Below are 25,079 nucleotides of genomic sequence, written 5' to 3'. Positions count from 1 at the left end.
ACTACGACAAGGGGCCTCGTTTTATGCAATACCAACCAGACTCAATCTGACGCCAATTTTTGAATCAGTCCCAATCTCTTTCCAGAGGGCGTATTACATGTACGCTTCGCTACTACACCACCTCTGTCAACGTCTAAATGCCAACTTGAAGATTCTTGGCAAAACTTACTTTTACTTATTTCATCATAAGTTACATGTATAAATTTTTATACCATTGACTTGAATCTTACATTAAAGTATATGTATGAAAATCAGTAGCAGATATACTCTTTTAACGATATCTTACAAGGGATTCTTTCTCAGCAGGATATTGAGAACGTGAAAATTTTAAAATGCATTGCCAACAAATATCAACACATTGCTTATGAGCTCTTATAGACAAGTAACTTGCAGCATTGACACATTATACAGAAATGTAAAGGTTTTAACCTTCCCGTGGGCCATTTTGAACAACATTTGAAAAAAATCACGTCACCGCGTCCGCACTACTTTTTAGACGTTGACAGAGGTACAATAAGTGGAACGATAACTATGGGTAGAGATTGAAGCAGTCCCAGAAAACAGTCCCCGGGGCAGCTTTGGGACCGCACTTGGACTGCTTTGGGACTGCTCTCATCCAAAAGACCGATTTCCATGTTCAACAGTACAGTAGTGAGATTCGAACCTGCGTATATATATGCGAGATTGGGCATGGGTTTTCGCATTAAAACAAAAGAACAAACAAACAAAAACAGGAAAGGCACAACATTCATAAGTACGTGTAACTCGTTCTTCGAATTGTTGTTCTTTTTATATATAATTTTATAGAAAGAAGTACAATTAAAAAGTACAGTATTATAAATTTTATGTCAAACTTACATTGCTCTCCGTCACAGTCATAAATTTTTCTATCGGAAGGGGCATTTTGGTCAATTTGGCATTGAATTTCCTTGAAAATTATATCACCATGTACATGTATCGATCGACTTTCCTAGTATTTAATGCTTTTTATAAAAAATAACCCGATGTTATGAGCACAATACAAAGCTATTATCTGTCGAACAATATACCAACTGTACTTGTGCAGAGTGCCAGTATGATATGATGGTATCCCAGATGCATAATACAGGGTTTGGGGGTTCCTGGGCACGATATTCTGTTACGATCTACAATGTATCATGTTACAGCATAATTAGAAGACCTGCATCTCTTTCAAATGCATGTCTTTGAATAAAGCTCATTGACATACTGAGATAAAGCGCGATATTCAGTTCGATATAAATATTCCATTAGGGGAAGTAGCAGGAGAGGGGGGGTCCAAAGATGCTCTTGACAATGCACTTAGCTTAAGCGCAATGTTCTTCTTAAACCTTTTTGATAAATCACGTGTATTTATTTACATCCATAAAATATTTCATATATCTCCTTTATCATGCCCCCGTAAACGAAGTTTTGGGGGTATATACTAGTAGTTTATGTCGCGTCCGTCCGTCTGTCTGTCTGTCTTTCTTTCTGTCTGTTTGTCTGTGTGTCTGCAAAAACTTTAACCTTGTCCATGAATTTTGATTAAGTGAAGCTATGACTTTCATATCTCACATGTGTATTCCTTGTGACAAGACCTTTCCTTGGGTACCACCAAATTTGACCTTTTGACCTTGACCCTAGAGTTTGACCCACTTTTACACAAAAATTCCAAACTTTTACTTTGGCCATATCTTTTGAACAGTAGATACCAGGACTTTTATACTTCATATTTTTTTTTGTGGCAAGACCTTTCATTTTAGTACCAACAACTTTGACCTTTTGACCTTTACCTATGAAAAAACTCGAACTTTGGCTATAACTTTTGAACGATAAGAGCTAGGGCTTTCATACTTACATATGTAAACCTTGTGAGAAAGCGCTTCATTGGATACCAAGAACTTTGACACTTTGACCTTAACCTTGGAATTTTACCTACTTTTCAAATACAACCTTGAAAATAATTTTTGAAGGGTTAGAACTAGGGCTATCATACTTCATATAAATTCTATATTTCATTTGACAAGACCTTTCATTTGATATCAAGAACCTTGACCCTTTGACCTTGACCTTGGAGTTTGACCCATTTTCACACAAAAAATCCAAACTTTTACTTTGGCCCTAATTTTTAAACGTTAGATACTAGGAATATCATATTTCAAATATCAATTCTTTGTGGCAAGGCCTTTCAATTGAAATCAACAATTTTCACCTTTGACCTTGACCTTGGAGATTTCATATTTTAAAAACTTAAAACTTGGCCATAACTTTTGAAAGGTAAGGGCTAGGGCTTTCATATTTCACATATGTAATCCTTGTGAGAAGACCTTTCATTGGATATCAACAACTTTGACCCCTTGACCTTGGAGTTTGACCTACTTTTTACAAACTTTAACCTTGGTCATAACTTTTGAACAGTAAGGACTAGAGCTTTCACACTTCACATATGTAATCTTTGAAATAAGGCCTTTTTTTAGAAACCAACAATCTTGACCCTTTGACCTTGACCCCAGAGTTTGTCCTACCTTTTAAAACGTTAACCTTGGTCATAATCTTTGAACAGGTGGTGCTAGGGTTTTATATTTCATATTTGAAAAATTGTATTTCTTGTGAAAATACCTTACTTTAGGTACCAACATAATATGTTATATAATATAATATATTATTTGATCTGCATTTGAGAAAACTTAACCTTCGCTATGTTGCCATACAGGGGCATCTGTGTTTCACAAACACATCTTGCTTTAAAAAAAAAACAAGCATCGTTGTTAATCAGTTAATAAACACCGCTAAGCAAATCATCAATATAGATTTCTTAATTGAGCAGCGCCTCTGCATCAGTAAAACAAAAAAATAAAGCGATGTCATATATAATATTTAAAGTACTTATAATTATATAAGCAATACTAGTATAATCTCTTTCTTTGTTTATAAGTAACGTTACAGCTCAGTTGAAAAATTCCCGCTCACACAAGTAGATTTACATTTTTTTCTTGCAAGAGCTGAAGCATTAATTTCCTTGCTCTTTACAGAGAAACCATTTTATTGTTTGAACAACAGTACATTATTTCAATTTCTATCTAAACGGAACGTACTATGCTTCCGTAAACTTTAAAATCCTATATCAATTTTCTGCATCATCATTTCTTTTCCCTTTCCCTTTGGATACAATGTATGTGTAAATATAACATGTTCAAAAAGTTGGAACCTGTGAAGATTCAGAGCCGTTTTCAAAAATAGATCTAAGCAATGTCAAACAAGATGTATATGTGAAACTTTGATGTCCGTATGGCAGGTTTTTGCAAACGTTATATCAAAGTTTCTCAAATGCAAATCAAACTCCAGGGTAAAGAATTGAAAAATTTTGTTCATACCCAAAGAATAAGATGTGTTTGTGAAACACTGATGCCCCTGTTTACAAATGCAAGTCAAGCTAAAATCAAGATCAAAAGGGTTGTTGGTAAAAGATAAAAAAATAAACCTGTGAAATATGAAAGACCTAGTTCTAACTGTTCAAAAGTTATGGCCAAGGTTTAAAAAATGGGGTAAATTCCAAGGTTGACGTTACATGTATAAGGTCAATTATATTTGCACCCATTGAAAGGTCTTGTCATAATACACCCCACTTTTTTTGCCAACAATACTTTGAGTATTCATTGAAAGGCTGGTTGCCCCCCCCCCCCCACTTTATACTAAAGGAAAGTAATATGAAGGAAATATAGTATTTGAAGCTTAAAAAATGGATATTGAAAGTTGAAAGGAATTGGTAGTGTGAAAAGTTTGGTCAAACGAAATAGGATTTTCGACTTTGGGCAGTTCCCCCCCCCCCTTTTTTTTTTTTGCTTGTCAGGTAAGTAAAAAAAAAAATCTGTGGCTGACCCCTCCACTTTCAAAATCGATGCTACGTGCCTGTAATAAGAACAAATTAAGTGTTTAGTAAATGTATAAAAGCCCTAGCACCAACTGTTCAAGAATTATGATCAAGCTAGATTAAAGTTTGAAAATTTTGTGCCAAGTGGGTCAAAAGATCAAATATCAAAATACCCAAAGGACATCTTCGCTAGCCAAGGGTTTTTGGTATGCTAATTTTTATCAAGTTGTGATTGGAGTCGAACATCATCGTTCGAGCGACCAATCAGCAATTACATGTGTTGTATTTCGTAAAAGACGATATCTGCGTTCGGGATACATCTCGATTCTTTAATCTCGGAAATGAAAAACGCAAGTAAACATAGTAAACTAGGTGCAAAACATGTGATGAAGAATCTGAAGATGTTATATTTGTATTTCAAATGACAAATAAATATAACTCAATACATTCTTGTGGTAATTGTTCTTTTAAATCTTGATTTTGGGCAAAAACTATAAATTCTCCCGTATTTTCTATAGGAGGGGGGGCATTAAATTAACATGCTTGGAACCTCCTAGCATGATTATGTCCTAGATAAATGTACATGTACACATATTATACCGGAATGGATCGTTTACGGTTTGTATTTCAATTTCCCCATGTAAACATCCTACTAGCGACAGTCCACATACTCATAATACTGTGTGTAAGTACTTATAATTATACGCTTGTAATCATTGCGTTTAAACTTGGGTTCCATAGACTTGGAAAAATAGATTCTGTACATAAATCTATAGATAAAGTAGGTTTGTTGCTTCTTAGCTCGCTGTAGTATTCACGCAACAATTAACGCTGTACTAGAGGGTTTAAGCACCTTGACTGACTTGAGGAAGCGAAGCTATATTTAACTTTTCTGTGAACGTTGTTGAAGGCAAAGTTTAATTTTAAATGCTCTCGCACTTTTTATTAAGGTGAATGGTTTGAAATAAGTCATTAACTTCAAGTAATAGTGAGATCATTGTAAGTAAAATTTTTAAATTACTGGTCAAGAAAGGCCAGCAGAGAAATTCTTTTTCATGCAAAGGGATTTAATTAATTGCAGTAAAACTTGAAAGTCAATTTCTGCTTCGTTGAGAGTAAGTGCATTAATAAATGTATAAGCTACATTGTATATCATTTACAACATGATTTTACGGTGCAGTGAATTAAGTTCCTTGTACATGTAAGCAAATATTGTGTCCGCTATCTTGTAGGTAACACAATGTACATATACTCGATGTAGGTGACATACTTTAGCTATCTAGATCGGTGATGGTGACCTAGAATGCCATTAAGTGTTCTGCTGTTGTCGCCACTTCGAAAACCTAGTGGAAACCACTCAACGGTACAAAGAATCAGGTAACGGGGAAAAGTCGAGTCCACGTAAATCAGAGAAGACACGCAACTGATCAATACAGATATAAGTATAGTCCTTTTCTAGCTCTTTTTATGCATATGACAATAGGCTTACAAAGAAATATCAATCACTTTACTGGACCATCTCCAGGTTTCTAAAAAGGAGATTGCAGGAAAGGTCTCAACCAAAACGCAAGTTCTTTTCAAAGGGTTCCAATTTGGGTGGTTTCTCAGCATTTATCGTCACACTCAAGCATTAAATCGATTGTTAATGTAAGGTTTTTAGCGAGGGATTATTTCATTTCTATAAGACGTCGCCATACAGGTCCTATACAAGGGAAGAGGGGGAGGGAATTGAAGATGAAGGGAGCAGAGTTATGAGGGAGAAGGGTAGAAAGACGGTGAGGTGGGAAAGAAGGGGGGAAAAGGAAAATGAAGGAGGTAGAAAGGCACAGGGAAAGGATAGGAAAATTGTTATTTTTATCCCCCATATTACTCCTGCATGTTTTACGAAAATGTATTTTAAATCGATCAATTAAATTTTGATTTCAAACATACGTGTTTCATGTCTATGCTGAGTGGGGTTTACTTTTAGATAAAAATTTACCATGTTTAAATAAAGTGTTTCTTTTTCAATGACATGCCATTACAAAAATTAAGTGGACTGGCGCCATAAAATGAAAACCGCTTAAGGTACATCATTTAAAATTAAATATTTATTCGTATCATCTTTTCTGCATAAAAAATAAAACAACAAAGAATATATTCGATGGTTATTATAAAAGTCCTTGTAAGACATGTTTTATCTTTAAATAAGTTTTCAGTGTTTTTGTAATTATAAGCAATTGTATACCATTGTATAACGTCTTTCTTAAGAGAGAAAGAAAAAAAGAGGGTTTATGTGGATTTAATTCAATTAAATCAACTGCTTGTTCATGATTTTATTAAGTCTTAGTTAAAAAAAAAAAAACAGGAATACTTCTTTATTTAACTCTGGCTAAGGTTGGCGCGGACAACGTTATTAAAAGTCATAAAATTCAAAGACGGAAGTGAAACCATGACACGCCTTTATGTATTTGATGAAAAATCGTCTTTGAAAAATGTTAACACTTCTTTTGATTTTTTTGTTACTTATTCCTTTTTAGATTTGAATCATAGCATTAATTTTATCGTATCTGTCTACGAACAGTTGAAAACTCCATACCATGTACAATGAAAAAAAAACTTATCAAAAGTTCAAAACCTGTTATTATGTAGATCAACTTCTTTTTTTCAATTAACTTACAGGACCCATTTAGAATCCGGAAATCTGGTTTGTCAGGAGTGGGACCCGGCAGATTTTGATAATGAAGATGAATTTCTTAGAAAGTTGGCGGAAAAGAATGTGGATCTCATCATTGCATTACATGCATATAAAGCTGGAAAGTTTCTCTCGGATAAAGGTATAAATTTCAATACTAGGGCTGGGTATTGGCCCGAGATTTCGTATTGCGATATATTGCGATATTTGTAACTGTATTGCGATATGTATTGCAATATTTTCAATGTAATTTAAATGACATTTTCTTACTATATTTACTTTAATTTAGAATGTACATAAATATGATAAGTAACCAACACAGAAAAAAAAAATCTTGATCATTTTATTAAAGTTATGCTCTGAAATGTTCCCACAAAACAACTTCTGTCTTACTGTTTGGCTTAATAACAAACTTTCATAAGTCCATTTTTATATTTAATGACAAAATTCCTTAATCTAAGCATATTGCCAATATATCGATATTACAAAATCATATTGCGATACGATATTTTTTATCATTGTATTGCAATATATTGAAAAATCAATATAATTGCCCAGCCGTATTCAATACTAATATCTAATGTCGTATAAAAAAAACTAGCTACTAAGCATTTTAGTATATTTTTTCGCAGAGGTCGGAAAAATAACTCGTCACGTATATCTGCTGTCTTTTTGCTAACTTTTCAATCTGCTATTGAACGAAAAATAGGTTTTATCAAGGACCAAATGTTTCTTTTCTGTATATTAATTGTCTTGAAACAGGTTGAATTTAAATCAATATGCTTCAGGGAAGCGTGTCTTCTTGGTTGCAAAAATCCTTTTTACGTGCTCCAATATGTAGTCTTGCTTTTCTAAAATAATAATAGCATACATGTATTTTAGTTTTCAAGGTTTTTCCTTTCTTCTTAGCAGAAAACTTACCACGAAAATCTTTGAGATTGAAGCTCATTTTGTATTCTTGACTACTGTTGAGATTTTCTTGTTGGTGTTCTGAAATTATCTTAAATAATTTGATCTAACACGCTTTATGACTAAAGTACCGTATTGATCTATCTATACAGTGCCCATTCCGTACATTGTGATATTTGGTGGTACAGATGTTAACCAGTTCTACAAAGATGGCGACAAACTACTCAAAATGTCGCGAACTTTGGTGTCGGCAAGGTTAGCATTTTGATTCATTTTTCAGTTTCTCCATTTCATGTCTTTGAGAAGTTGCAGAACTGTAGCGCTATGGTTTTTTATCTATTAATCTTCAAAGTCATATTTATTACCATAACGCCACAGTACTGCAGCTAGTCTTTGAGGTAATTACTAGTTCCTGGACCTGTCGTATATGATTTCTTTCATTAGTACAAATTTGGAACATTAAAATTGTCCTGACCACTGTCTTTCCATATAATTGTTCATTTTGAATCAAAGTTTCGAAGGAAATATATGTATCATTCAATACCTTAGTTAATCACACGGGCGACATGCAGCTTAATGTACGAAATTTTTCAGTATTACTGCGTATTTATAAGTTTTTATCTTTTCGCTCCTTAATTTAATGATTTTAATTTATTTGATTTTTTTCCAGATATATCGTAGCTTTTAGCCAAGAAATGTGGGATAAAGCTCTCATCATCTGGGTAATATTTGTGACATACAGAAAATTGTTATTAATGAATCTGTGGAAGCTGTTGAATAATGTTTTATGTCGGAAATTCTTTTTGTTCTTCAGCCTCATGTAGACAAGTCAAAGCTGACCATTATAAAGCAAGGTAATTTGATGTCCCGAGAATTTAATGTTGAGAACTTTCAAAATTGATACTTCTCAATAAGCATGGGACTTGCACAGGAGTTTTGGTAACCTACTTATTTATAGGGAAATGTTGTTTCGGTTTTGAAGTTGAAGAATAAAACACTTGAAGCATTCAATATTACACAAGTGCAGTTTATATCCTCCTTTAAAATCAAGTGTTTTTAGAGTACAAAAAAGAGGTTAATTTATTTTCTGGCATCTCAAAGCAAAGCTGACGCAAAAATTCAAATTTGTTTTAATTGGCTGTTAGATAATATAAACTGCACATCAATCTTGATGTAATACACCTTGGATTGATCAGTAGGTAATATCAAATGTTGATTAATGCCTACTCCCTAGGTATACAAACAAGACCGTCGTCTTTGAGGCTAAGGGAGTATTTAGTGAATCAAGGACACGTGACCTCGTCTTCGGTGGCGGGAGCAGCTATTTTTCTCTTCGTCGGAAGCATCCGGCCCGTCAAAGACCCCCTGTTTCTCGTCAGAACAATGGCAGGTACGTGTATACCTTCTGCTGTGAACACGAGAAAAGCACTTTTGAATCTGTGTTCACAGAGTGAAAAAAAAAATTATACAGTCAAGCCAGTATTGAACGACCACATTTTAAGTTAGGTCAAATAAAACGCGTTATAACTTATAACCTAATGTGAACTTAATCTTAGATACAATTGAAAATATTTGCTATCTTGCGCTTGAAATAAAACGATTAAACGATTTTCATCCCTTTTTTTAGTGTTACTGTAAATTCATTAGAATTCTTTTTTCTCGGAACCTTTTTTTTAAGTGAGAATGTTTTCATATAATTTTGTTAAAGTAAAAGCATAAAAGATATCGATGCTAGAATTCAGCTGAATGTAATTAGGTAGATAAGTTACTTTGCCGATTAACGAGTTTAACATGCTTGTTGTTTCCTACTTAATAAAGTTAAGCAAACGTTACTACAAATTCAACTCAATTTTATCTCTTTGAAGAGTGGCATCGAGAGAGGACAGATATACTCTACGTTATAATTGGACCAAAGGTGAGGGACTTCTAAGCTGCACATAGACATGTTATATGTATCAAATTTATTTGTTCAGTTAATAAATTCTTTCAAACTTATTTTCACAGCATGAAGAGGATTATTTTACTGAATTTCATGAAGCCATAGACAGGTGTGAAGGACTGATAAAATACAATGTACTTGAATATGTAAAGGGTAAACGGGTGGACATGTACATACAATTATACATATCCTTTTCATTTTGAAAATAAAAATTTCATTGAATTATTTCTTCTAATAAACACAAACAATGAATTTCAAATTATAACTATATCTACATCTACATGTATAATGTTAGCCGAATTATGTCCATTTCTCTTTAGAGAGGATGGAATAATATACTTGGGGGAGATGAGCATTGAAGATACACACGCCTGCATGAGAGATAGTAGCGTACTTGTTAATACATCTGAGAGTGAAGGCATGGCCGCTGTCATTTTAGAGGTAACTACAATATACGTTATGGACCAGAATTCAGGAGGAGCTATCTTCTGCTAGAAAGATAACTATGAAATTGATTATTTCTCTCGACACTTGGTATGGTATGAATTTTAATTGTATCTCTGTCTTCTATAAAAATCTCAAAATAGTACTATTCTTAGTTAACCTTGGTCTCTCATTTCAGACGCAAATTATGTAACGTCAAGAATACCACGCCTTACTGAAAGTCCAAGGTTAACTGAGAATTGTACTAACTTAAAGGTTATCTTTAAAATTGTTCGTTTGCCCTCTCCTGTCCTACTCACAACTTTCTCAACTCGTCAATACATTTGATGAAATATTTCTTCGGTAAAAAATTTTCCATACCTACCGTCCCAATATCTTACCCTGAGTCGACATAGGGCAAACAGACATTATTTTAAAAATGACCTTACAGAGCAGATGCACATTCTCTCTGAAATGAATGGAAAGTATTGGATCATGAAGTTAAAATAAACTTGATGAAAAGTAAATAGAGAATTCGTAATCTTGTAAAATAATTTATCGTCAGTATTTCTATTCATGCTTTAAGTCCATGGACTTGGGTACACCAGTAATGGCGAGGCGTAATGGTGGAAACGAGGCTCTGATCCAACATAATGTCACAGGATTCTTGTTCTCTACTCCACAGGTAATGCATGGAAATTTCAAAAGGATGAGGTGACTTGCGGCCCCTCGTATATTGATAAAAAATTAAATGTCTAAATTTTACTCAAATTTTTGCATGTAACTAATCACTGATATGTGAACCTTTATAGAATAGTATTTTTAACAAAAATAGAGACGTGATTTGAAAGATATAGATCTTTTATTGGGGAAGGGGTATCATGTTTACATTCAATTCCCATTGCATTTTAACCCCGCCCCACTCGTTGAAGCCCTTAAAATATACGAGCGCTGGTAGGTACAATTTTCTCCTTTGTCTGGTCACTGTATTTTATTGAAATCTACCTATATGTGAAAGGAGAAAATTGTACCTAACTGCGCTCACATGCTATTTTTTAAAATATTGTAAAATCTGGTCGGCCTTTCCCATTATAAACAGATCGACGGAAATAGATTTTCTGACGTAAGAATGAATTCATATGCTAATTGAGGCACAGGCGATTCTATCTAGATGACCAATCAGCTAAATGAAATTCGTTACGAGTGAGTAACACAAAAATACTATGGAAACATGCTTGTAAGTTTACTGCTTTTTTTATGCATTTGAGTCACAGATTAGACACAAATCTACATATGTACCATTTCCGAGACCACAGTAAAATTTATAATATACTGTTACGAACAATTGATAGAATATACATGATATGTATGCATTAGTTTAAAGTTTTGTAGCGTGTTTGGTGAGCAATTCGCTAGGTCTACACGTATTCCCAAGTATCAGTGAACACAAGTTTCATGTGCATTTCTAGTCCTAAAAACCGTAAATACTGAAAATCCATACTTATTATTAAGTATAAACAGCATTGGCTGACTTTTATAAAAGTTTGAAATGTAGAATAGGATAACAGGTAAATTGACCTAAACCACGTGTCTGCGATAAAATGTATACGTAGTATACGTAGTATACCAGCATGTTTTGTTGTTCTGTCATCGGATTGGACAATGACTAAGTGCGAAATAACAACAATAGCCATATAAGGTCTTCTCAGACACGCATATCCCTCTATTGTACTAAGACCCGCCCATTCTCTTGCCATAAGACAAAATATTTGCACAAACCTGGCCGAATTTAGCTGTGATAGGGTCTAAAATATCAAAGATAATGCAGTATTCCTTATAATTTAAAAGTGTCTGAACTATTGAAACTATTCAAAAGGCGTCGTATTTATTCACTCATGTTTGAAAACTACCAACATCGTTGTAGATTAAACATAATTCGTCGTGGAAAAGGGGGCCCCAGATAGGAGTTATGTCACATCATCCTTTTTAAGTAAACTTGAGTCAAAAGAGAAAAAAAAAACAAACAAAAGCAAAAGACGTACAAAAACTCACCTTACAAAGCTCCAGACATTTTTATTTTCAAAAAAAAAATAAAATAAAATAAAATTCAAGTTTTATTTCCATGTAATTAAACTACATGTATATATTTAACCATGAACTCCCACATTTACATTATTATACGTGTATTTGTATGGGTTTTCAAAAAAAAAAAAAGCATTTCCACAGCGTCAGGCTTCTTTTAAGTCCACTTACTCTTAGCCCCTTGGTCTAAGGACCATGAGTGGGGCCCCTGATATTGTGAGGATTTAAACACTTTCTTCAGAATTCTACGTTTTCACGAATTTCAGGAATTCAAAGAAATAGCCAATGCTTTCATCAAGGATACGGCGGTTAGAAGAGAGATAACTCAAGCAGCCAAAGCGCAGATACTCCGTGACCACTCGCCAAAAATTGAAAGAGATGCTTACCATAAACTTATTAATGACTTAAAACACTGACAATACATTGACCAGCTATGAAATAGATTGTAAATATATAAAGAATCACACTTGCATGCGAGTTTTGCTTTTAACTCAATGACTGCAATTTACTTTTATGCCCAGTAGTTTTATTTTCGAGTATTATATACTCTATTTTGAACACATACATGCACTGCAGCAGGGTATTATAAAAATGGTCCCAAGATGAAGAAAATGTGTTTTATACTTTTATATAAAAAAAATTATACATGTACTTGCTTATTTACTTATAATTCATCCATATCAAAAATGCAATTGTTGAATGTGCCAAATAAATAAAATGAAATCATTTGGACTTTGTCATTTCTTCATCAAGGAGGTTTTTTTTTCAAATCTGTAGAGTTTATTTCATCAATAACTTTAGCAAACAAATGAAAGTTCAAACATGCAGTTTTCTCAAATAAAAGTCCCATGCTTTAAGTTATCCTAAAAAATGTTTTTAATTTGTGAACATTCAATTATTACAGTCTCGTTTGCCTTTTAGACAGAATGCCAATATTTTATTTTCGATACTTGTGGAAGCCCCCACACCAATCTTCTTGGTTGACATTTTGTCACAAATATTGGTAACATTAATTAAAATTTATCCTGTATACGGCAGTAGGATTGCCTGATTATTTTACGCTGTTTCCCAATTTATCCTATGGTAATGCTGGGCTGTCTTGAGTTTGCCTTGAAACTTGTTAGGATCATAGGCACTCCAATTTAAGTGCAAAATTCTTTGCAGTTTCTTCACATGATCACAGGGACTTGCTCCCGGCGTGTAAATTTTTTTTATTACAAAAATCATACACCGTAATAATAAGTATTATTATTACGGTATATGATTTTTTAATAAATAATTATTACACACCGGGAGCAAGTTTCTGTGACATGATTTCAAAATAATTTTATCTGAAATCACGCGTCAAGTGCAAAATAAATATTTTAAGACTGATTTGTTTAGAAATCATAGTAATTTGAGATTATAAATTTTTGTCATGATAATTTCATAATTTATTCTCCATGATTTGTATATTTTTTTTTTTTTTTAGCATTTAAAGACAAGAAAATGTGAACAATTCTGAATGATTTAGTGAAAAAGTCATTGAAATTGAGCTAAAATTGTCCTCCCAACAAGTTTTCATAAAAATTTGTTTTTCATTGAAATATATAGTGTAAAAATACTCTGCGTACAACTGTATGTATTAGAAAAGAATGTATCATTCAGTTTCAACTTTATAATTATGGAGAATCATTTTTTGCTATAACCCGGAATATTTGAACAATGTATTCCTTCATTTATTGTTCAACCATTATTTCCTATCGCAAAACACATTGCGTAATTTGGCGCGGTTTCTCCATGTGATGTAGATCGAGAGCAAGAAGCTGACATTCGACACCGTTTCAACATAACACGCAAGCAGGGATACTTCATAAAGAAGGTATATTGAGAGTTTGGACATGTCTTAAAATTGTGTTTTTCTCTACTTTTTATGAATTAAATCGAAAATATTAACATAATGAAATGCACGGAGGCTGACCATGCTGACCTAGATCGTCTGATGATGCATTCCAGTGTGTGATGGATGAACTCGGTGACCCAGTTTACGTTTCCTAATTGTTTTAGTTTTCTCTCAACTGTTTTTTTTAAAGTCATTTACTGTTTATTCATTGTAGTACTATAACAGTATAATAAATAATATAACAAAGGGTCCAGTAAATCTTTGATGTTCCCAGGATTAACATTGCCATTTTTTCCCGCCATCGTAATGCATGGGGCCCATTTCCGAGCCCAATGTAAATTAATTTGCATATGATGTCGGTAAAATTTGCATTGGCAGGAAAAACAATTAGATATATTTTGGAAAAAAAATTGTATAAGGCTGGATATGAACATGAGTCTTTTGCATGGTCCATATCTTTTTCTCTCAGCAAATTAACTGTTTGACCTACATTCTGCTTACTGTTACATGTACTGTACATCATGTAGGGGAGGAACAGCTAAAGTCGGACAGCATCGAATGTCGGACAGTTTTCTCTTTCAGAATAAAATCGTTTCTAAAGAGCTTGGCCCACGAAGGGTCAAAATATGCCCTATAAAATGGTCAAAATTAAACTGAAGTTTTGGCCAAAAATTTTTTGCTTCAAAGGTAGTCTAGGTATTGTAGTTTATCAAAGTGGAAAAAATCTTGGAGTTCCATACTTGTATACCTGAGATCTATAGCCCCAAAATCATAGAAAATCAAGAATTTGCTTGATTTATCACATTTTGGGGGCTAAATAGTCAAATTTTACATAGAGCACAGGCCTGCCCCAAATTTATTTAGGGTTCAGTTTAAAACTAACATCAAGAGGGTTCTATTCATGAAAATAATTTTGTGGGGCAGAAGTGTGCTCATACCTTTAAAAGAACATTTCCACAAAAATCCGAATTTCCTCAGTTTTTACCCTTTTGCCCCTTGTAAATCATATGGTTATAGATTTTGTTAGAATATTACACATTTTTCACAAAAAAGTATCATACTACGATTTTTTAGTTGTTCACTAACACTGTAGTAGGTGTATAGGTCCTCTTTTTAATTTTTTTTTTGGGGGGGGGGGCAGTTTACTTTAATTAGTTGATCCCACAGGAGGTAAACAAATATCTTCGGACTTTTCTTTGAAGACATACGTATAAAACGTATGTATCATGTTTAAGCAAAAGAAAAGAATACATTATAAAATACTAAATAAGAGCTACAGAACTTTTTAAAAAACATTAATTTTGAAGTTGTGTACAAATACTGAATATATTCAAAGTCATATTCGCTATTGACGTATTATTATTGTTTGGCATTGCTCAGTAAAATGGACAACACGAAATACGCACGTACATGTATAATTATAACACGTAAAATTCTACATCTTCATCCTCAATTAAAACCATGGCTTTTCCTTAAACCATGTTTGTATACATTGATATATCAGCATATTCGAAATACAATCAGGAAGATATGGTCTACAGCAGGTGAGAAGTGAAAGTAAAGTTTTCACTAAATACCAGAAACGACATAAAACGTTTTACGAAATAAATAAAGACACATTAATTTTATTTCTTTTTTAAATACTCATACTAATTACATGTAGCTTTTGGGTTAATTCATCAAGGAAAGCAAATCCTCTTTTTTCAGGCATTATTAGAGCTATGAAGGTCCTAGGAAGAAATATTGGGGGTGGGGGTTGCAGCCACGAACCCACAAAAAATTCCAGGACTAGCAGGAATAAAGAACGTAAACGTATAATATTGTTTAGGGGATAAAGCCGCAATTTATCAATATTTATCTATCTTTCAGTGTAAATTGGCAATAGTAATTAAGGCATAAAACACCCTAGTTCAGAAAAACTGGTCTTAAAATATATCTTTTACACTTACTTAAAATTACTATGTCAAGTTCAGAGCCCCGTTCCTCCCCTTCGACCGTACAAGGCGGACGACTTGAATACAAAACCGTTTCTTCTTTCTTTTTTTTTTTTTTTTTTTTTTTTTGGGGGGGGGGGGGGTGTTCCAGCCTGCCCAAGTACTGATTGATTGTTAAGTAACACTTTGGTTAAAAAGAAAACTTACAAAAATAAAATTAAAGGTTCCCTATGATTTTTCACTCAGTCTGATTCCCATGAGATATTGCATTTGATTTGTTCATCTATTGTTTAGTATTATAAGGGGGGGGGGGTTAATTGGAGAGAGGAATATACGTATCTAGCTGCCATGTGAGAAATGAAATGCTATTACTTTGTACAGTACTACTTCTAGACTTTGATGAAATGCATGTGCATATGTACTTTTTTTTCTGTACACTAATTTTCACCAAATTCAAGGTTAAATATTTAATGGGGGCACAATTATGTACTGTTTTATGGTTTAAGAATAGAGGTGTCCAAGGCTAGGACAATCCCCACTTTGAGACAAAAAAAATTCAACTCTTAGTGTAAGAATTCATGATAAGATGTTTTTCAATAATTGCCTTGACAGCTGCCTCTTTTAGTTTATTAAATAACTTACTGATTATATAATTTCATTTTTCACTTAGGTTTGTTTTAAGGTGTGTGAAAAAAACTCTCACAAGATTCGAACTCTATCTTAAGCTCAGGGTTGGGCATAATACCGAACCCGTTTTTTCTCTTAACCTGAACATGTTAACCACTACGTTACGAGGGCTTTTTGTCATCAATGTCTGTTAGAGTGCTTTAGGTAAATCGTGTTGTTGAATTAAATATCTTTCCATAAATCGCTTTTTATATTGAATGGTTTCGGACTCCATTTTTTGAAAAGTAAAAAAGATTTTATATTTACTTTTCAATCTTTTAAACATTAATGTGGAATGGAGACTTGACCCATTTATATTTAAAAAAAAACAATTTATACCCATGAACATTTTCCGGTAAATATGCGTAACTGCATGTCAACTTTAAAAAAATATCAATTCAGTCATTGAATGAAATAGATGAATCAAACGTGTTAAAGATGACATAACTGACAACAGAATTTTAGAAAAATAAAACTCTTCCTTGAAGTTTTGAAATTGAGAAATATAATGTCTCGGAGCGGGAGATTAAATCGTCCTCACCTTTTACGTGTTCTTTCTTTTATAAGGCATTTGCAGATTGAATTAATAGCTATAATTTCAGATTCAGTCATTGTTTTTTTTTTATTTGATAGAAGTTTATGCCTTTATCTTCCAATAAGATGTATGAACATGCTAAACTTTTGTTTCATCATGCTTTTTTTCCAAATATATACCTAGTCATTGAAAATGGTTTAGCCCCCCACTTTCCACAGGAACCTCGCAGTATAAGTTAAAAATGAGGAAAGTAGTCGTGTTTGGAAAAAAATTTGGTACTTGAGTTCGAACTCCCCCCCCCCCCCTTCCCCCTACGGAATAGGACTTCCGTCTTTGGGAAATGGACTTTTTCCTTTTTTTTTTTTTTTGCTTGTCAGGTTTTTTTTAAAGGTTTTAAAAAATTCTTACACTTACCTCCCCCCCATCTTTAATTTGCTTCCGACGCCAATATTATATTATATATTTGTATACTCACTAGTTTGCCACTATTGTCTTTATAAATAAAGGCCTCTTAATACAAAGAGAGGCATATAGGAAAAGTAAAACCTTCGGCTTATTAAAAGTTAATGATTGTTCTAGCTCATCATACTCAAAGGTGTGTTGTAATCTCAGTGATGTCTTTATCATAATAATTCCTGCATTAAATGAAAGTAAGAGGAAGCCACCCACCCCTAACGGAATAGAACTTTTTGAGGAGGTGTAGTCACAGGGGCCAGTGATTACTAATATATTTACTTTTTATGTATTGACTATATAAATATATATTTATATACAAATATGAAGCAAGAAATATTCCTTTTGTTGTATTTAGTGAAGAGGTAAAATCAAACATAGTATTACCGACCCCTTTGGACGCAGTTTATCAGGAGGATTGTTGCTGCATGTTAATTTTTTGTGGAGGTTTTCTCTACTCCACCCCCAACCCAAACTTACATTCAAAAACATTGCTATTGGGCCTTGCATTGTTAGAATCGCACAAAATATAACTGGCCACGTACTTCTATTAAACTGATAATGTCATACCTGGTAGTCAATGATCCATTATCAATTCATTTGTGTGTTAACAATCACATAATTTTTATTGTCCTATATGACGTTCCGTCACATTATACCAATTATGACGTTCCGTTCACAATTTTCTAGTAAAACAATGCCATACTGCAAACTCTCTTAAAGAAAAAGTAAAATAGATATCAAAAAAAGGAAAACAGTTCCATAAAGCTTGAAGTCTACACTATATATTATCAAAATTTCATTAATTTTTTAGATGAGGCATTTTTTTACCATTCGTGGGCTTAACTCTTTAGTGTCATGTGTATTTTTCTTTCAGTATCTCCGTCTACAGGATGTTTTTGGTTGTTTCGTACATATATAGTCGTGAAAACGTTTGAAATAATGTCTAAAATCTGGAGGATACATACGCACCTCACGGATCCGGATAAAATTCGCATGCGCACCGAGCGCGCACCTGTCGACAGTGACCTAGTTCATCCTTGGCGAAATCTTCAGTTTGCCGTCGGTACTCCGTGATTGTTAGTATATTTTGTAATTAAATCATACTTTTACATGCTTAATATTAATTATTCCCATAATAATAACTTTATGGTGGATATTTATTTATTAAACCATGAAAATAAAACTGTCCGACTTTACATACTCGGTCATTTAAAGTCGGACAGAGGAGAATTTAAAGTCGGACAGAACATTATATTGAATAAATTGTATTTTAATTGTCATATTTTAAAAAAAAACTAGAACAATTTATTATAATGTTATTAAACTTACCGGCAATTAAAGAGTATTTAAGCTTTTGTAAATCAAATACTGCCGATTCGCCGCAACTTTTTGGAAGGAAGAAATCAAAAAAAGAAAAGTTTTATCACTTACCTCATAGAAATTGTTTTATTTCAGAAAAAAACAATGAAAAACACGTAAAGCAAAATCGATCTCATTAAATTTTAACAGCAACAGACTGATATAATATTGCAGAGAAATGAATTTTTTATACTGTATACATAAACCGAGGAAAATAAAAGAAGGAAGGGGATAGAAAGAGAAGAAAAGAAAATCTATTACAAAAATCAACAAAGTAAATTTTTTTTTTTTCGTGGCTTCATTTGAGTTTCATGTTTATAACTCATCACTCATTCTGTCATTCAGGAAAAAGAAAGGTTTCTTTCTTGAAAATTAAATATACTAATTATAATGTAAAGAAAGTGGGGTATATAGTTTTCTGTCTATAACCATTTATATAAGATGGGATTAATTTTGGGGACAATTTAAACCCAAAAAATTATTCACACGATAACCCATGAGTTTATAGATTATAGATCGCAAAACACATGTACTATATGCCAATTTAAATTTCTTGGTTTATAAATTGAAAAATCGAAATAATCCACACGATTACCAAGTATATTATACATAAAAAAAACTTTAAATGTTCACGAATTTTTTCCCGGGCACTTGATATTATTTTTGTAAGCTGGGGAGGGGCTAGAAAATTAAATTTAAAAAATCAACTTACCTGAGTGAAGAAAGAAAACGACAAAAAAGAAGGAGTGGGTAATGGTCCAAACTCAAAGAAAATTCTATTTTGGAGGTTGATGGGAGGATACGTTCCATTTGATTACATCTTTCAAAACCGAATTTTATTCATACATATTACCAGATTACCCTGATTTGAGGGTAATAAAAGGGTAGCGGTGGGACAAACAGCCTTTCAATGAACTTGAATTTTCAATAGTGTAAAGTAAATATTTGCGGGGGGGGGGGGGGAGTGAGGGGTCAGCCCCCCACCCCCTGAATACTTTGTTCATGCTCCACTACGATTTAACACCTAAAAAATGAAGTAAATAGGACTTTAAATGCCGAAACTAGTATGTGTCCGACTTTAAATTCTACATGTCCGACTTTTACTGTCGCTGTCCGACTTTATCAGCCTTTGCCTTTCCGTGTTTGGTTTTGAATTATAGCATTACAAAGCTTTTAACCAATGAAAATTAAGAATAGACAGAGGGTAAAAACATCATTTTATGTGACGTGAAACTTTCCGGTTATGTGTTACGAGTTTGGAGCGCGTACCGAAGGTGCATACGAGAAGGTCTGAAAAACTGTCCGACTTTCGCTGTTCCTCCCCTACATTGTTAGATACTCAAATCTCAATAATGCAAAAAAATAACTTATTGTAATTTGACCATTAAATTAAAATTTTATTTCTAATATAACTATATAAACAAAAGTACTGATATTTTATAATATTAGAAACAAAAATAATTTTAAAGTTTATTTTCTATTCATCATTGGAAAATAATAGAAAATATTTTAATTATAAACTTATACTGTCATTATATTTCTGTTACAAGGAAAATTCACAAATTCCACTTCGAGAGATAACTCCCATTTGTTTACGATACTATTTGATTGATGCTTTAACCACGGTGGGGACAGTTGAATTTCACACGTGGAACACGGTTTACCTGTCTCACCTGGTAAAATCCTGCATTGTGATTATATTGCGATGGACCGATAGGGCGTTGGAAGTATGGGATCCTCGTTGCCTGTACTGTATGAGCCATCACAAAAGAATGGAGGCTTAGATGTCAGAATCAAATTTTAAAGTTCAGTGTTACATGTATAATTTAAATGATATCTGCTTGGTTTTCCCTAAGACCTGGGGCCCAGGGAATATTTTCCCACCTATACTTACATTTATTTGATCCAGTTTTTCTGTTATTTCCCCTTAATTTCCGGTTTTAACCCTTGACCCTGTCCCCTGCATAGAGGCGGATCCAGCATTTTCTGAAAAGGGGGCTCCAAGGCATTGTTGAAAACTATGGCCAAAATGTGCGATCCTCTCCCATTCTAACCGTGGTTGAATGAGAAGAGAATTTCTTGTAGCTCATTAAAATATTGACCAATTCGAGTAAACGCGTCGAAATCAAAGAACACTATATAATTTCTTAAACAGAACTGTGAATGGGCAAAATTGTTAGCAAGTGTAAAAAGGTGAAAAATAACATGGGGCAAAAATAACCCTATTATGAAATAGAGAAAAAAATGCACTTTCTACCAGTGAAAATAGGGCCTTAGGCCTAGAAAAAAAACATGTTTGTTTCCGCTTTCAGGCTGAAAAAATATAGGGTAGGTAGGTAAGGCCATTTTTTTTTTTTTGAAATTTTTTTTTAATCAAAACGTGTGTAGAAATAACATTAATGACAAAAAGAAATTGTGTTTTCAAGCATTTCTGTAAGTAGAAAGGTGACCCAAACTTCTTTCTGTCTTGAAAAGCTAGCAAAGTTGGAGACAATAATTCCCTGGGTGAAATCTTGCACATCATGGGACAAAAGCTTTGAAAAAATATTTAGGGTCGGCACAATAAATTAGGGTCGGTCGGGAAAGCAGAAACAAACATATTTTTTAACTAGGCCTTATGCAAGGCCCCCTACGACCATTTAAAAAAAACCTGCCCACACAAATAGAATCACTCAAACAGAAATGTCAGCTTTATAGGTTGTAATACAAACTTTTGTTGACTTGTACATCCCTTAATTCTTTCAAAAAGGTATAGTCTTAAGTCAAAAAATATCAAAAACTACTGAAGTACTGTAGCCATAAAATTGAATGAATTTCAATAATTAGTTTCCAAAAAAAAAATTCTGGAAAGCTAACAGCAAATATAAATGAATTGATTTACTTTGGTTTTATATATTATGTATTACTGTATACTCTCCTCATAAACCCTTGCTTAGAATTAGACATTTACCTAGATCTATTGTTTTTAAACATAAACTTTAATTCCTGTAATTTAACTCTAACAAACAAACAAAAAAATACCAGAATAAAAAAATACCAGAATTTTATCATACATGTGTTTTGCCAGGGAGCTCATAAATTTAAACTTTGTGTTAGGAGAGGAGGACTTGTACTGGGACTTCTGTTCTTTATTCATTTCTCTTCTTTTACTTCACCCTGAATACAGTTTCTTTTGTCAAAATGAAATTTTACAAGTACATGTATGATAGAAATAACATTTTCTAAGAAAGATAACTCTTCCATTTTTCTCATTTTTCAGGCAAGAAAATGAGCAGCCAAGACAATTCCATGGATCTCTCATTGAGCAGTTTCTTTGGGAGCAGATCTTCGCAAGGTAGTCCTGTGTCTTCTGATTCATTATCTGAAGGTTTGCAAGATACATGGACAGAGAGAAATACTGTACTGAAGTGCAACAAGTACATGTTGCTGAATAAAGTAGCATGTGATGTCACTTTCCTTGTGGGTGCCAATAGCACGCCCATTAAAGCCCACAAGTACGTGCTGGCCAGCCGGAGCCCGGTATTTTTTGCCATGTTTCTTGGACCTGCAAAGGAATCGTCCAATGAAATCACAGTGCCTGATATTGAAGATTGTGTATTTGAGAAATTTCTAAGGTGAGCTCTATACTTAGAAAACTGAGAATTTCAATTTAGTTATTGTTACTATTTTATTATATCTTGTGTTTAATTATAAAAATTTGAAAATAAACACATCTGGTATTTTGAAAATAGATACTTATTTTAACTGATGCGTATGATATTCATGCAGTAGATATATTACATGTATATACAAGAGTAAGAAAATTTTATGCAGTTTGAATATCAATGATGTCATCTTTTTGCCCTTATAGGTACCTTTACTTTGAAGATGACAAGATCCTGGATGGTGATAATGTCTTGCATGTGTTGTATGCAGCTAAGAAATATTCCATAAAAGGTTTGGAGTCCAAATGTGGAGAATTTCTCATCCATAACCTCAACACAGAGAATGTTTGTGTTATTCTAGAGAGCTCTCACACCTTTGGTAATAGCAGTATGGAAGAGAAATGTGTACAGTTTATATTGAGAAATGGTGACGGAGTTTTGCAGTCCCCCTCTTTCCCCGACCTCTGCAGGAAATGTGTGACAACGATCATTTCTAGCAAAAATCTGGAAGCAGAAGAAGCTGTTGTGTTTAAGGCTGCCGTGAAATGGGCCGGAGCCGTTTGCTGCAAAAAATGCATCAACCCTAGTGACAAGAACATTAGGAAAGTCCTGGCTGATTTATTGTTTAAGATTCGATTTCCCATAATGCAGTTGTCATTCTTTGCAGATAAGGTGGCTTCTGGTAATATTCTGACACAGAAGGAGAAAGTTGTTTTGTATGAATATCTGTGCAGGTCTGATACCTCAGATTCAAATTTAGAGCTTCCATTCAGTGTAGAATATAGGAAAAAGAAGAGTTTTCTCATTTGCAAGCGATTCAATAGCTTGTCTGCAAGTTGTGAATGGGAGAACGTGGGGCGTGAGAATTCCATTGAATTTTCCTGCACTAGAGCAATTTGGCTGCATGGTATTTTAATGTATGCAACAGTTACAATGGCTACCTGTCAAAACTCAGTAGTGGTTAGAAATGAACAGGGAGAAGTTCTGTACAACTCGGATGAAAAAGCAAACATGAGAAAAGAAGTTGTATCATCAAAGTCATATAATCTTTTCTTTGGGGAAAGACTAAAGATTCAGCCATTGAAATTCTACAAAATTTCAGTCAAAAGCGTTGGTCCCAAGAGCTACTATGGAGGGGGAGGAAAACATTTCGTGTCATGTGGTCCATTCAGATTCGAATTTCGGGACAGTGGCACAGGGAAAAATATTTTATCGTCCACTGCAGAACAACCCGGTAACGTGAAGGAAACCAACCAATCCTCTGGCCAGATCCCGGGAATCATATTCTCCAGCTGGTTGTAAGGTCAAATCCCTGTAGGTGAAGTCTGGAAATTCCCATAGGATCAACATAGAGGTAAATCTGAAGAAGGTTCAACACAGATATTTCTCATGAAAACTTAGCAACCAGTAATACAGTCTTGCATGTAGAAACGGCAAAAAGTCAATTAAGGCATTGTGAATCCATTTTAAGAAATAAGGATATTTTCAAGTGACTTTCAACTAAAAATTGAGATGTCCATTATAAATCATAAGGGTACTTCACTGATAGCAAAATCCTTTTAAAAAAAATGAAAAAGCCCTTCTGATAATTCTCAAATTTTAAGGCAACCCTCATAAACAATGTTATAAATTGATCTATTATAAGATTGTTAATATTTATAGCCAGTTTTGATTATTTAAGGATGTTTATTGAATGGAAGAACATGTGAATTCATTTCAAAGGCTTTATACTTTGGTTTTTTTTGGACAGATTTGTTTATGAAAACAGACTGACAATTTCATTCAGATTGTTCAGTGTTTTAATTAGTGCTTTTATCTTTGCAGCTTTGTTGAATCTATGCATAGTTGATTATAGTTCCTCATTAATGTTAAAATGTTGTAGTTGAATATTTTATATTTGCATGTTGAGACACTGTTACATGTATTTGACAGTATTATGCAATCATTTTACTCTGTGTTTCAATGTTAATTTTTTTTTAATGCCACTACAATTTTTTAAGTTTTCATGCAATCATGTATATAAATTTAATGCTTAAGATTTGGTAGTTTACAAATAGTTTTTAAATTTCAGGATATATTAAAAAAAATCCGAAGTAAATTGTATTAAAAAGTTTTTTTATCTTAAATTTTTTAGGTTAAGTAGTTTATTCAAATTCTTTGTGACTTAAAATTAAGATATTACAGAAATATTTTGCTGTTAAAGTTCTTGGAGTTATCTTCCTTTGTACTTTTCTGTGTACATGCAGATCACAATGAGGCAACTTTTGAAAAAATGTTTGTTTGCCCTCGATTTCCAACAGACTTGCAAAAGGACTGACTCAAATATTTTTTTTTAACCTCCAGGAGACAGTTTTTTCCCACCTGAATCTTGTCAAGAATAAAAAAAATTACAAGGGGCAAACACATATTCTTTTAAAGGTGGCATGAGTGCTTCTATTTTTTAACTACAGGCAATCCTTAGAAACTTATTATGATATTAAGTGCCCATGTTGTTACAAAAAGAAACTAAATTGAATCAATAAATTTCACATGGGACTACAGGGGTTATATTATGGTATTTTATAATAGTGTAGGGTGGTTAAATTTAAAGAAGACCAATAAGTTGTGACAAGCCACTGTTATGGGACAAAATTCATGACTTTACCAAAAGTGTGAAATACAAGGGTGAACCTAGATAAGTTAAAACTACATTATTTTTTTAAACC

The 25,079-nt window shown here is 33.4% G+C and overlaps 2 protein-coding genes across 2 annotated transcripts; both read left to right on the top strand.

The window, feature by feature from the left end:
* The first annotated feature begins 5,118 nt into the window (after positions 1–5,118).
* LOC134252372 (glycosyltransferase 1 domain-containing protein 1-like) lies at positions 5,119–12,624 on the top strand. Its single transcript, XM_062734837.1, has 11 exons — positions 5,119–5,248; positions 6,533–6,687; positions 7,607–7,709; positions 8,125–8,176; positions 8,269–8,308; positions 8,689–8,844; positions 9,320–9,369; positions 9,459–9,502; positions 9,714–9,834; positions 10,403–10,501; positions 12,165–12,624. Exons 1-11 carry the CDS (start codon positions 5,175–5,177, stop codon positions 12,312–12,314), a joined length of 1,044 nt encoding a protein of 347 aa, XP_062590821.1. The 5' UTR covers positions 5,119–5,174; the 3' UTR covers positions 12,315–12,624.
* A 1,030-nt stretch (positions 12,625–13,654) lies between these two features.
* LOC134252350 (BTB/POZ domain-containing protein 6-B-like) lies at positions 13,655–24,434 on the top strand. The gene is made up of 3 exons (XM_062734795.1): positions 13,655–13,759; positions 21,990–22,344; positions 22,581–24,434. Exons 2-3 carry the CDS (start codon positions 21,998–22,000, stop codon positions 23,674–23,676), a joined length of 1,443 nt encoding a protein of 480 aa, XP_062590779.1. The 5' UTR covers positions 13,655–13,759; positions 21,990–21,997; the 3' UTR covers positions 23,677–24,434.
* Positions 24,435–25,079: the final 645 nt, after the last annotated feature.

This window comes from Saccostrea cucullata, unplaced genomic scaffold, assembly GCF_032062105.1.
Source record: "Saccostrea cucullata isolate Sc308-1 unplaced genomic scaffold, CSIRO_AGI_Scuc_v1 ctg69, whole genome shotgun sequence".
NCBI classification, from domain to species: domain Eukaryota; kingdom Metazoa; phylum Mollusca; class Bivalvia; order Ostreida; family Ostreidae; genus Saccostrea; species Saccostrea cuccullata.
This window is presented reverse-complemented; position numbering and strand designations above follow the sequence as displayed.

What these genes read in the sequence shown, in the direction of transcription:
- LOC134252372 (XM_062734837.1), top strand. Translation starts at nt 5,175, where the DNA reads ATGCCATTAAGTGTTCTGCTGTTGTCGCCACTTCGAAAACCTAGTGGA. An exon ending in AAAGTTTCTCTCGGATAAAG is followed by an intron (nt 6,688 to 7,606) that starts GTATAAATTTCA and finishes CTATCTATACAG; the next exon opens with TGCCCATTCCGTACATTGTG. An exon ending in TCTCGTCAGAACAATGGCAG is followed by an intron (nt 8,845 to 9,319) that starts GTACGTGTATAC and finishes ATCTCTTTGAAG; the next exon opens with AGTGGCATCGAGAGAGGACA.
- LOC134252350 (XM_062734795.1), top strand. Translation starts at nt 21,998, where the DNA reads ATGAGCAGCCAAGACAATTCCATGGATCTCTCATTGAGCAGTTTCTTT. An exon ending in GTATTTGAGAAATTTCTAAG is followed by an intron (nt 22,345 to 22,580) that starts GTGAGCTCTATA and finishes TTGCCCTTATAG; the next exon opens with GTACCTTTACTTTGAAGATG.